The following is a 13,948-nucleotide window of genomic DNA, read 5'->3' on the forward strand; positions in this document are numbered from 1 at the left end:
ACCCGAAATCCTTAATTTTTCCAAAAATTGTAACCCAAAAATCCCATATTTTTACCCGATAGATTTCTCCAAATAAGTATCCAAAACATACATACGATCGTAGCCTACAAGCTTACCGATCCTAATTTCAAAAATAAACTGATATAAACTGAATCCGCTTACCTTAACCCAAATTCCAACTACAAACTCTACGGTCCTCAAAACTACGAACTGAGACTCCAAAACCTACAAACCACAGTACAATACATGCTTTAAATCCGTACTACTACACATATACTAAATCAGAAATGAAAACCGAGCCTTACCTCGATTTTAGCTTAAAACCCGAAATCGCTCGAAATGAGATTCCAATCCGCTAGAAACGTAGAGAATCCTTCCCTGATCCTCATAGTAACTTTGGATTTACGAACCGGGCAACGATCGGCAAAGAAAACTAGAGAGAGTGTGTGTAGGGAGAGTTCTAGAGAGAGAGAGAGAGTTTGGGGAAAACTTAGCCCCAAAGCAACCCAAAAATATCTTTTATAGGCCTTTGACCCGAGTAGATTCGTCAACGAACTGGGGTCCTCATCGACAAATTCTCCACTAGCCTCGTCGACGAATCGGCAGCCTCGTCGAGGAGCCAGATATTTCAAATTTTCCTAGGCCTCTCAGCATTCACTCGTTGACGAGCTTCTGAATTTCGTTGACGAGAAGCCTTCAACCTTCGTCGACGAATTATGGCCTCATCGACGAAATCTGTGAAATTCCATTTTTTCCCCTCTTTTACATAATTAACCCTTATATCATGGTTCAGGTTCTTACACAACCCGGATCATGAGGAATAGAGTCATGATACACAGATTTACATCCAGGGTATAATTTCAGTAAAATACAGATTTAACAGATGATTTTTAAGATATGAAAATTCATTATGATTTAATATGTTTGAAAGTAGAGATTTTCATATGATATCCGTTACAGCTTAAGATATGTATATATTACAGTTACATTATTTGCAGTATATGTTTATAGTATGATAGTACTCATGTTGCCGCGCATTGATATTAGTATATTTCCCTTACTAAGAGGTGTCTCACCCCAGCATTACAAATATTTCAGGAAATCCCAACAGACGAGTAGAGTAAGCTCCGTGATAGAGGAATTCGTAGGTACTACCTAGTTGTAGGGTAAGTAGTCGGGTCAAACTCATGATGGATTTTTGGGGTATATATATGTGTATATGTAGAAACAGTGAAACTCTGGTGTTGTATATATGTAAAGTGTATTTTGGTTCCACTACTTAGGTAATATGTATGTATGTATAAACAAGTAAATCCCCGGAACTTATGGGTCCGGATTGACTTTGACTGTAAATTATGGTATTAGAGTATTATTAGATTAATAATATATATATATATATATTTAAAATGGTTCTAAAGTCAGGGTGTTACACCTTTCCTGGTCAATCTCATTAAAGGACTCGACAATTTAGAGAAGCCCTCAACAAATCTACGGTACTACCTAACCAAACCCAAGAAGCTTCTAATTTCGTGCACATTCTTCGGTCGTACCCAGTCCACCACCGCCTTGATCTTGCTCGGATCCATCGAAATACCACTCCTGGATACCACATGTCCAAGGAAGGTAACTTGTTTCAGCCAGAACTCGTACTTCTTGAATTTTGCATACAATTTTCTCTCTCAGCACCTAAAGCACTATCCTAAAATGTTCCTCATGTTCCTTTGGGCTCTTTGAATACACCAACATATCGTCAATGAATACCACCACAAATTGGTCCAAATATTGGTGGAAGACCCTGTTCGTCAGATCCATAAACACTACAGGAGCATTTGTCAACCTAAACGGCATAACCAGAAATTCAAAATGGTCATACCAAGTCCTAAATGCTGTCTTCAGAATGTCTTCTGCCTTGACCTTCACCTAATGGTACCCAGACCGTAGATCTATCTTCGAGAAAGTTTGGGTCCCCTATAGTTGGTCAAACAAATCATCAATACGAGGAAGTGGGTACTTATTCTTGATAGTCACTTTATTAATTTTTCTGTAGTCGATGCATATTCTCATCGACCCATCTTTCTTCTTCACAAACAATATCGGCGCTCCCTAGGGAGACACGCTGAGCCGAATAAACCCCTTGTCTAACAGTTACTGCAACTGTTCTTTCAATTCTTTCAATTTCGCTGGTGCCATTCTATATGGCGCTTTTGAAATCGACGTTATCCACGGAATTAGATCAATTGTAAACTCTACCTCACGATTAGGAGGTAGTCCCGACAAATCCTTAGGAAATACATGAGGAAAATCCCTCACTATCGGGATATCCTCTAACCTCAACTCCCCTTCTAACACCGCCTTCACACAGGCCAAATATCCCTGACAGCCTTCTAGCAATAATCTCCTCGCCTGAATGGCAGATAGTAACTGTGGTGGGATGCACACACACAATCCCACAAATCTGAACTCCTGTCCCCCTAGAGGTCTGAACACTACCTCTCTCTAATGGCAGTCAATACTTGCATAGTGGGCAGCTAGCCAGTCCATCCCCAAAATCACTTCGAACCCATACATATCTAAGACCACGAAGTTAGCTGATAAAGACCTCCCCTGAATATAAAATGGACAGTTCCTAAGTACCTTCTTACATAACATTATAGCCCTAGACGACATAGAAATGGATAAACTAATATCTAGCGACTGGGTTTCTATCCCACAAAATTTAACAAACTCCTGGGAAATAAAGGAGTGAGTCACCCCTAAATCAAACAAAGCAGTAGTTCTATATGACAGAATTGAAACAGCACCTGTCATGACATCTCATACCACCTTAGCATCTCCTAATGTTAGCGTATAGACTTGTGTTGGGGCGGTATTCCTCTACTAACTGCCTTGGGGTGCCTAGTGACCTCCTCGATATGGTCTAGGAGCAAGCGTATTCACTGGCAGTGCTCAGCAATCTCTCGCCATGTGACCCGGTTGATGGCATCGGTAACATACCATCGCTCTGACCCGGTATTCTCCCGGGTGTCTCCTGTAGCATATGGAATAGAGAGGGGGCATCAGTTTGCCCTGTACCACTTGGTCTCCCATCCACTGTCCCCGACCTCCTCTGCTATCTTGCCTCCTCCAAGGCTCTCGGCTAGACCCTACTTGAAAATTTGAAGGCGCGGGCCTCTTCCTCTGACTCTGTGCCGCGACGCCTCTCTGTAGGCCACTCTCAATCATGGTGGCTCTATCAACTATCTCTGAAAAAGTTTGGTCCCGAAAGCCTACAACTTGCTCATATAATCTTTGAATCAGGCCCTCCTCAAACTTTCTCACCTTCTTTTCCTTATTTGGCACTAAGTAAGGAGCAAAGCGAGACAACTTAATAAATCTAGCGGCATACTGATGTACCGTCATATACCCCTGCGTTAAGTGCAAAAACTTTACTGCCTTTGTGCTACTAAAAGTAACATGGAAGTACCGCTCGAAGAACAACTCCCTGAAGCGGCTCCAGGTCACCGCTATAGGCTCAGGTCTTTGCTTCTTTAGTAATCTCGCTGATCTTCACCAGCGTTTTGCCTCTTCAATCAACTTGAATGCAGCAAAGGACACTTTCTACTCCTCAGTACAAGGGAGCATTGCCAACATGTCCTCAATATCCTGGACCCAATTCTCTGTCACTAATGGGTTAGCCCCTCCAGAAAACGATGGGGGCTTCATACGCATGAACTGCTCAATTGTGTAGCTCCGATCCCCTAAACCCCTGGCCATCTCTTCCACCCATACTAGAAAGCCTTGCATCATCACCTCCAACATGTGCACTACTACTTCCAGGTTCCGTCCTGAAAATGATACAAAATAGTCTTAGAATTCTATCTTCATGATACCACTAATATGCTTAACAAACTAGGATCCATAAAATATTCTGCTTTAACCATTTAACATCCTCAATCCCAATTTAAGATTCAGTCCTACCACTTAGAAACAAGAACCGACGATAGTTTACTATGATTTTCCTGAATTCGTCACCCCAGGAAAATCACAGAAACAACCACGGAACTCCTGCCTCCAGGTTGCAAGATAGAACCCTACATTGCAATCTTATCCTCCACAATAACTGACTCATATCCCAGTCTACCCATCATCTACCCTCATCAAAATCCATTCCTATACTCTGGTATTGTATTCTGCTGTTTACTAGAGTCTGCAGAACCTAGCAACCTAAGCTCTGATACCAAACTGTCACAACCCGATTTTCCACCATATTTGTTTTCTTTAAATAAATAATAATAATTATCATCATTTGTTATATCAAAACTCTGACATCGTGTATCATCAAGACCCGACCCAAAGTGGGATACCGAGTGACCAGTCCATCATATAAGAACATACCTAACTGCGGAAGTCCATATTTACATACCATCCCAAATACAAATAATCAGAGTTTTATACATCCATACACGTCCCAAAAATCCATAACATACTTCAGGGGATTACACAAACACATCCCCAGCACAAAACGCTTACCCTGTCTATCAGGGTACCAGTTCCCCTCTATCTCGGGGCTATATCTCTTGGTCTGTTATGGTTCCCTGAAATATTAAAATATTTGGGTGAGACACCTATCAATAAGAGAGAATAAATTATTCATAGTGTGTGGCAGTATGAATTCAATTACATCATATCACATTCCATTTTAATAAATATAACAACTGAGAGAATATATATATATATATATATATATATATATGTACTCATAATCATATATGTGTGTAAAACATATTTTTCGAAAGCTCTCAAAATCTTTTCTTTCTCATTTTCGTTTTCACATTCTAGCCCATGGGTATCCTCCAGTATATTTCACAACGTGTTTGTAACCCATGACTGTCCATTATCGTGCCTGTAATGAATAATCACAATCTAGCTCATGGGTTTCCGCCAGTATAGAATCCACTACGTGTCTGTAACTCATGATTACCTTGAGGATATTTCCATCTCATCGTCATGCTTCCTCCTTATGACTGGGTTGTGCCGCCCTAAAGGTTGGACCTAACCGCGATTAGCCTACCCGGTTAAATCAAGGGGAAACGTGTCTGTAGTATGAATGGCCTATTCAATCCTAGTCCAGACCCCAGGAGGGCATCACAACCCTTCACAGGCCCATTCGACTGTCTCGCCACACTCTCCACGAGACCGTGTGGTTGCATTATCACCTCACTAGCAACGATACCGTGCTCTCTATCGACAACAGTCCATTAAGGTACTCATTTCCACATTTCCATATTCACATTTCAATATTCTCAATTCTATATTCACATTTCAGTATTCACAATTCAGTATTCACGTTCATCTCATCACATCAGTATTATTCTCATCATTTTCTATACACATTTCATTCTCATAATAGTGTATATCTCATCTCCCTTATTTCAACATTTCCCAATAAAACATATCAATATACCACATTTCATCATTTTTTAGTAAATTGCACATCTATATATATATTACATTTCTTCGTTTTTCTATAAAACCATTCTGTATGTCACTTTTCTTCATTTCCATATAAAAATCTCATACCATCACAATTATGTATATAAAACATAATTAGATTTACCATAACTTCAAATATGTATAAAACATTTCAGTATATATCATAATCTCATTTCTCTCAATGCAAATCATATATCCCAATTTCAACTACATTCCCAGTATAAACTTATATTTCTCATGCCACACAATTTTCATCTAATATTTGTAACATAATAACCACTGGCAAAATATCATATTTCATTTTCACATACTTGAAATCAACAATTCATTTTCCAAAATAGCTGTTATAATTTATTCCTCTTACTTGACTTACTGAGAGGCTTGCTAAAACCCAAATCCTACGCCCACGGAGTTCGAAACTCAAAACCCTGAAATTCACATTTTTCCCCAAATCAATCAACTCATCTCCCAGAATATCTTCATTTAGTATTTCCTAAGCTTCACATACCCCAATTTAACAATTAAACCCTAAAATACTATACTTACCCTGATTTTGGGATGGTGCCCAAGAACCCCAAATCAATGATCACCTCCAATTAAGTTGTAGAGGATCTCTCCACGAACCTCGTGGTAGCTTCTGATCATCAAAATGGGTTCAGACGAAGCGAAAATCAAAGAGAGAGAGAGAGAGAGAGAGAGAGAGAGAGAGAGAGAGAGAGAGAGTTAGGGTCGTAGGGTAGAGAGAGAAAACGAGAGGAGAGAAAAATTACACTGAAAGAAATGACCCGCGATCTTTTTATAGGCATGGGCTAGTCGACGAGTATAAGTGATTCGTCGACGAGCCAATGAAGAACGCTCGTTGACGAGAGAACTGGTTTGTCGACGAGTCCCTGTCGCTTGCCCCTTCTAAATTTCCTTCCTTCTTCTTCTTTTCTTTCCCTTCCTCTTTTCCTTTATTATTTTCATAAATTAAATTTTTCGGGTCTCTACATTAGGCCTCATTTAGCCTAACCCATGGCCCCGACTTTTTCTTCTTGTTCTATCTTTTAATTGCGTTGATAAGCTTGTGTTCTCCTACATCCTCAAATAGTTTTTGTTCAAAGATAATTGTATAATCATATCTTGCAAATAATTAAGATAGGAATTCATACAAAAACAGATTAATGGTTGGGTGAGGCTCTACTTTGAGCACTACTTTTGTTAAAACCTAGATTAGACCTCGCTCTCTCTTGGGAGTTTTTTTTTTTTTCCTAGGCTCTCTTTCAGGAGTTTAGAAACCTTTTCTTAGGATTTTTTGTTTGAAGAGCAACTAGGATTAAAATTAGTACAAAAATCAAGGTAAGACGGTAAGGAAAATAGAAAGAGAAAGAGGTAGGTAGAGAGAAAAAAAGTTATCAAATGTGACAACTCCTGCATGCTTACAAAAAAAATGAAAAATAACAACATCAATTGAGAAGGAGAGGTTATCTCAATTAATTTCAATAGTTATCTTAAAGTGTCGGAGAATAATTATCGCTAGAAAACATGTGTAATTTATGCATAATATTTTAAAATAAATAAAAAAATAAACTGATAAATAAACACAAATGGAGTTTGAGACGTTTTAAACTTGTTTGACACTTTCATTCGATGAATCTTTCTTAAACTATCATTCAAGATGATTTTCTCTTTCGTTTTTTATTCCTTAAAAAGTTCTATTGAATTTGAGTTATTTCTTATACCATCAATCAAGGGATTTTCCTTTTCTTTTCTTTTATCCATTAAAGAGTTCTATTGAATTTGTTCCATTTCCATTTTCTTTTGCTATCAAGGTTTTACTATTTTAAAACAAAAGAAAAATTAATAAATAAACAAATAAAGGTAAATTTTAAAATGTAGTCATCAATTTTAACTTCTCTATTGCACAATGCACAAATATATTGGTATATGAAGCATTATTAGAACTACTAATTTAGATATCACAAGCTTTAAATATAACACTTTTAAAGAATTCACGTATGATAAAATATTTTTTTTTGAAAGGTATGTATGATAAAATAATCTATTCAAAATAATATTCTCAACCGATAATATGACAATAAGATATTTAACATAGAAGTTATACAAACACAAAGTAGTAATTCTCAACAATCTGATGGCTATAGTAAGTATGATTATTGTTGAGATGTACTAATATGCCACGAATATTTCTATTTAATTGGTCAATCTAAGACAAATGTGCATAGATTAGTCAACTATTGTCCAAGCAATGGTTAGTTTCGCGCGCAATTGGAGGAAAACGACTTAGAAAAGCATTTTGTGAAGTGCAATATTCGTCTAAGCATGTGCAGCCCATAGGATAAATGTTTTTGTTTGCCCAATAGTTATACTACATTTTGATTCGTACTACTTTTGATGTCACATGTAGTATTCAGTTTAATGACATTTGTATTAAGGTGCTTAACAAACTATATTTATCGAGATTGTATTTGATAACATAAATTTTGAATTTTAAATTTAAATTTTTGAGAATTTAAAGAAAATTTAAAATAACTTTCTGAAGCATTATATGATTATTTGGAAATTTAGAATATAAAAATAATTTTTCGCAATTAAACATATTTTTTATCATCTACCTTTTTTATATAAATCTTGAAAAACTTAAAAATAAGTTTAAATTTTATAATTCTTTGCAAATTCAAACTAGAAAATGAAAGGCTATTATCTACAACCAAACAAGCTTTCATGATCTCTTTCTAAGGCTACTAGTGTCCTAGTCACATAAAATATATCAAGCCTAACCTTATTAAAATATATGTAACAAAAAAAATATAACAAATACCTTATTGGAGAATACTTAAATTGTTCCTTAACTTTTCTAAACTATTTTTATGCGAAAAGTAGTCCCATGGAGTTGAAATAGGTTTAGTGTCATAATTTCATTTCTTTAACATGTTAATCAATGTACTATATTGACATGATAGAATTCCCCGTGAGATCTAATCATTATTATATTAGTTTATATTACTATGTCATGATAAAAACGACCTAAAAAGATTTTTTGGGTGGAGTGACTAATTGATGAATCACTTAGCTATCGTGGGCAGAGGGAGGTATGCAAACAATCTAAATTCAGAGTCTAGAAATTCATAGAGGGAAAACAAAGAGAGAAGGAAAATTGAGAATCGTATATTTTTCGGTGTGAAGATTACATTATACAGAGGCTCCTATTTATACACATTCTTTACAGAAAAATTACACCAATTTAGCCTAATCAATTACCTACAATCAAGCCAAATCAATCAATAATATCAATCTTAACAAATCATCCCTTATTTGCTTCTTTGACTAATCTCAAGAGTGATTCTCTCTCATCAATCTTTAATGTCAAATCTCCCATATCCTTAACACTTCCCCTCAAGTTGGAGTGGATATTAATGACACTCAACTTGTTCAGTAGATGGTTGAAATGTGTAGATCCAAGAGCTTTGGTAAATAGATCTGCTGGTTGTTGACTTGTAGGTATGTGAATGGTTTGAATGAATTGCTTCTAGAGCTTCTCTCGAATGAGATGACAATTGATCTCTATGTGCTTTTTTCGTTCATGGAATATTAGATTCGTTGCAATGTGGACAACTGCTTTGTTATCATAGTATAACTTGACTGGTTGTGGATGTGCTATCTAAAGATCTGTCAGAAGTTGTTGTAACCAAGTAATCTCACAATAGGTTGATGCCATAGATCGGTACTCTGCTTCAGCCTAGGATCGTAAAATTGTTGTTTTCCTTTTGGTCTTCCAAGAAATTGGTGATTTTCCAAGTAGAATACAGTATCCGATGACTAATCGCCAAGTATCTCTACATTGAGCCTAATCTACATCACAAAATGCATGTAATTGAACATTACTAGAAGTTGACAGGAAAATTCCTTGTCCAGATGATTGTTTGAGATATCATAAGACTCGATGTGTTGCATCCAAGTGAGATGTTCAAGGTTTGTCCATGAATTGACTCAGAATGTGTACGGTGTATGCTAAGTCTAGCCTAGTAATGGTCAAATATATCAGCTTCCCAACCAATTTTCGTTATGAAGATGGATCTGAAAGTGGTTCTCCATCAATCTCACTAAGAGCTAGATTTGGTTCCATGGGTAGATTTCCTAGTTTAGCACCAAGAAATCCAGTTTCCTCAAGTATCTCCAAGGCATATTTCCTTTGTGATAAAAGGATGCTAGTTTTTTAGCGGGTCATTTCTATACCCAGAAAATATTTTAGAATGCCAAGATCTTTGAGTTTAAAAAATTCTCCCAAGTATTTCTTGAGTGCATCAATCTGTTCCAAGTTGTTTCCTGTCAAGATGATGTCGTCTACATATACCAAGACAATTGTAAAACTATTTTTGTAGGATCGGACGTATATGGAATAATCGATTTTAGACTGCTTATATCTGAAACTAATGAGAGTGGAAGAAAGCTTGGCATACCACTACCTGAAGGCTTCTTTGAGGTCGTATAGGGATTTGTTGAACTTGTAGATTTAGTCCTCCCTATTTCATCTAAAACCAGGAGGAAGGTGCATGTGGCCATCTTCATCGAGGTCTCCATGCAGGAAGGCATTGTTGAAATCAAGTTAATGAAGATGCCAATTTTTTTGCAGCAGCAAGGGTGAGAACAGTGCAAACAGTAACCATTTTTGCAACAGGAGCAAAGGTTTCAGAGTAATCGATACCTTCCTTCTTATTATAGCCTTTAGCAACAAGGTGAGCCTTATAACGTTCCATTGAGCCATATGGATTGTTTTTGACTTCGTATACTCATTTGCAACCAATGGGTTTCTTGTAGGGTGGAAGAGGAGTCAAAGTCCAAGTATGGTTGGCTTCCAAGGCATCAATCTCAGCACGCATGACATCACACCACTTAGGATCCTGCATAACCTGCAAGAATGACTTGGGTTCTTGTGCAAGGGAGATGGCAGTGGTGAAGGCACGGTGTGTAGGAGAAAGAAAATCATAAGAAAAAAAATTAGAGAGAGGAAAAATAGTGCTTGAGGAGTGAACCAAAACCAAGTCAGATGGTGGGATAGGTCGAGACGGGAGTGCTTGTTCAACATGAAAATCCCATAAATAGGCCGGTGGCTGAATCTGATGTTTGGATCGCCAAACTTGGATAGGTGGGGTAGAAGAGGGTAGGAGAAAGGGGAACATCATTAGGTGGGGAAGTATGTTGTAGAGATCCGAAGAATTATAGTAATTAAATAATAAAAGGAAAAAGAGAAAAGGAAATTTTCAAATGAGACTCAGCAGGGTCTCGTCGACGAACGCAGAGTGCTCGTCGACGAGAAGCCTTCTTGGGCTCGTCGACGTGGACTCATGCCTCATCGATGAGAACTTACTGAGAGGGTTGATTTTAGGACCTAAAACTCGTTGATGAGGGTTAGGTGTTCGTCGACAAACCCACTTCTTGGACTTGTCGACGAGATGACGTGGCTCGTTGATGAGGCCACGTGGACAAGCATTCTATATAAGGCCAAAAATCACCTTTTTTTTTTACGAGGATTGCATGCAGGCTCTCTCTCTCTCTCTCTCTCTCAAATTCGTTTCCCTCTCCTTCTCTCTACGATTCCAGCTTCGTTCTTCACTGGCTCGACGATCGGAAGCCGCCATGCTACTCCTGGGAAGATTCTCTTCAAGTTTGTTGGAGTAGATTGTTGGTTAGGCCAACTTGGGCACCATCCCAAAATCAGGGTAAGTTGATTATTTGGACATTTTTCGTATTACCAGGCTTATCTGAGTTTAGATTTTGTGTTGTATGGGAATTTACTAGTGTTTTGTGGAGTAAAACTAAGGTATTATGTTTTCAGGGTTAGGGTATTTTTGGGATCCTAGAGGTATGGGTTGAGGACCCCAATGGATATCTTTCCAGGAGCTCAGGTAAATTATAGTTTAGAAATGTTGGATATGTGGAGTTGGGGAAAATATGGATATGATAATTATTATGGCAAATTTAGTTGTGTGACTGGGGATTATATGAGTGTTATTTTAGGGTATTGAAAATTATGAATGCTGCATGCGTGAGATTATTAAATAGTATCTAGAGCTAGATAGTCGGGTAAGGGGAATACATGTTATGCCAGTTTTATTAGAAACTTTACTAGTAAAGTATAGTATTTGATCATAAGTATTAGAATATGATTTTTGAACATATCAGAGCTTCAAAATTATACAGTTTTATACGGTATGATTATAGAGATTTTATTTAGTTGTGTGGCATAAGTAATATTGAGATATTATAGAATGTTCACACAAGTTACAGAATTACGTTAATGTAGTTTCTACAGAAATATGTTATACAGATTTACAGAAACATGATTATATAGCTTTTACAGAGCTACAACTATGCTGAATATTACAGAATTACAGTTTATATGGTTATACATAATTATGATATATAGTATTTCACAGAATCATGTTTATACAGTATGTTACATAATCATGATTACACAGAGTATTACAAAACATGATTATACAGTGTTTTTATAAACATGATTCTACAGAAATATACAAAACCATGATTATACAGAATTTTATGGAACCATGATATACAGAAGTACAAATTATACAGAGTATAAAGCCATGACATACAGAATACACAATTACAGTTACAGAATATATAGATATACACTTATTACAGCGTCATGGCTATATAGTTGATACAAAATCATGGTAAAACAGTTAGACTTATATAGAAATATTATTATACAGTATCAGACCCCGATGGAATACAGCAGTTTACAGAGCACAATATCGTTGCGATACAGTATAGATAGTGCAATCATATGTCTTAGATAGAGTATGGTACAACCAATTGTGCCTCAAGTAGAGTTGTGAGCTCCCTGGCGTCCGGACTAGGTGGAGCGGGCCTTTCGTGCTATAGGCATCTAGATATGCATACAGTTAGTCTAGCACTAGAGGGCCAACCAGTGTTTAGCCCCACCTACGGGCCGCACAACCCAATCATGAGGGGGTAAGTCATGACATATAGCCATTTAGGGGGAAGATTACATATTTATGTTTATGTATAGTATATACAGAAAGCAAAGATTACTTATTATTGATAGAAGTACTTTTGAATAGATAACTCAAAATTTTTCATATTCTAAATGACATAAGCATATGTTATTATATAGATGTTTTACTTGATGTATAAAGTGTTTAATTAAATGATATGCTGCCAACTAACTTATATGCCACACACTGGTAATAACATATTTTTCCTTACTGAGAGGTGTCTTGCCCCAACATTATTAAATATTTCAGGTAATCCAGAGAAGCGAGCAGAGTCGGCTCAAAGGTAGAGGTGGTGTAGAGTTGGCATAGTTTTTGGGGTGAGTTTTGGGTTGGTCTGGGACTTTTAGGAAGTGTTATGTATATGTGTGTATGGGTACAACTAGATATATAGTACTCTGGTATTGTATTATAGAATATGTTGGATATGTATGTACTTCTACTGCTTAGGTGTTATATGAAATGCACAAGATACCACAGTCCCACTCTAGGTCGTGATGATGATAGATATGTTCATGCAAGGTATTAGAAATTATATTAATATAAAGAAAAAAAATGGATGAAAATTTTAGGTCGTTACAATTTGGTATTAGAGCCTAGGTTGCTAGGTTCTGTAGACTATAGAGTGCAGCAAAAATAATACTAGAGTATAGGAATAGATTAGGAATTGGGTGAATCAATGTTGGGGGAATGAAGACAAGTATTTAGGGTTTTATTTAGTGATTGGGAAGCAGAATTTCTGTTGTGGTTTCTGTGTCTTTCCTAGGGTGACGATTTTAGGAAAGTCATAGTAAACTATGGTCGAGTTGTGTTTCTCAATTACTAAACTGAATCTTAAGGTGAGGGTAAGGACGATAGACTAATTGATGTTATGGGATTTCAAAATTTGATGAATATATTGGTTATATTATACGAACAAGGTCCTCGGACTATGTTTATTTTATTGTATTATGGACCCTTGGGGAAGCAGTGCTCATGTTAGTGGAGACGATCGTACAGGCCCCTTTGGTACAGGCGGTGGTGATTCAGACGCAGTACTGCTTAGCGTGGCTCAGCAGTTATGGCTGAGATTGCACGTAACTCTAGAGAGTAGGGAGGATCATCGATAGATCAAGTTTCTACTATTAAAAAGTTCGCGAAGATGAATCCTCCAGCATTCTCAGGGGGAGCCGATCCTGCAGTGGCTGAGAATTGGATGCAGGAGATCGAGAAAATACTGATGGTCCTCCATTGCACCAATGAGTAGAGGGTTCTTTATGCTGCCTATAAACTAATAGGTGAGGCCGAAAGGTGGTGGACGGCTACGAGATTACTGGAGGAATAGAGACAAGTACCATTAGCTCTGACCTAGTGCTGATTTAAAGAAATCTTCTTTGATCACTATTTTCCCGCCACCGTTAGGGAGGCGAAGGTAGCAAAATTTGTGGGATTGACTT

The 13,948-nt window shown here is 37.2% G+C and overlaps 1 protein-coding gene across 1 annotated transcript; it reads right to left on the reverse strand.

Moving 5' to 3' along the window:
• Window positions 1–2,946: 2,946 nt before the first annotated feature.
• LOC131160064 (uncharacterized) lies at window positions 2,947–10,065 on the reverse strand. The gene is made up of 3 exons (XM_058115380.1): window positions 9,939–10,065; window positions 3,629–3,824; window positions 2,947–3,544 (listed from the first exon to the last, which is right to left on the reverse strand). The coding sequence occupies exons 1-3, from the start codon at window positions 10,063–10,065 to the stop codon at window positions 2,947–2,949; spliced, it is 921 nt and encodes a 306-aa protein (XP_057971363.1).
• Window positions 10,066–13,948: the final 3,883 nt, after the last annotated feature.

This window comes from Malania oleifera, chromosome 7 (assembly GCF_029873635.1).
Source record: "Malania oleifera isolate guangnan ecotype guangnan chromosome 7, ASM2987363v1, whole genome shotgun sequence".
Classification (NCBI taxonomy): Eukaryota; Viridiplantae; Streptophyta; class Magnoliopsida; order Santalales; family Ximeniaceae; genus Malania; species Malania oleifera.

Bases quoted from the DNA above. Each gene is read 5' to 3' on its own strand.
- LOC131160064 (XM_058115380.1), bottom strand. From the start codon at position 10,065: ATGCCTTCCTGCATGGAGACCTCGATGAAGATGGCCACATGCACCTTC. The intron at 3,825-9,938 runs GTAGTGGTATGC...TATCATTTTCAG, and splicing joins GACCTCAAAGAAGCCTTCAG to GACGGAACCTGGAAGTAGTA. The intron at 3,545-3,628 runs GTTGGCAATGCT...ACGCTGGTGAAG, and splicing joins GTCCAGGATATTGAGGACAT to ATCAGCGAGATTACTAAAGA.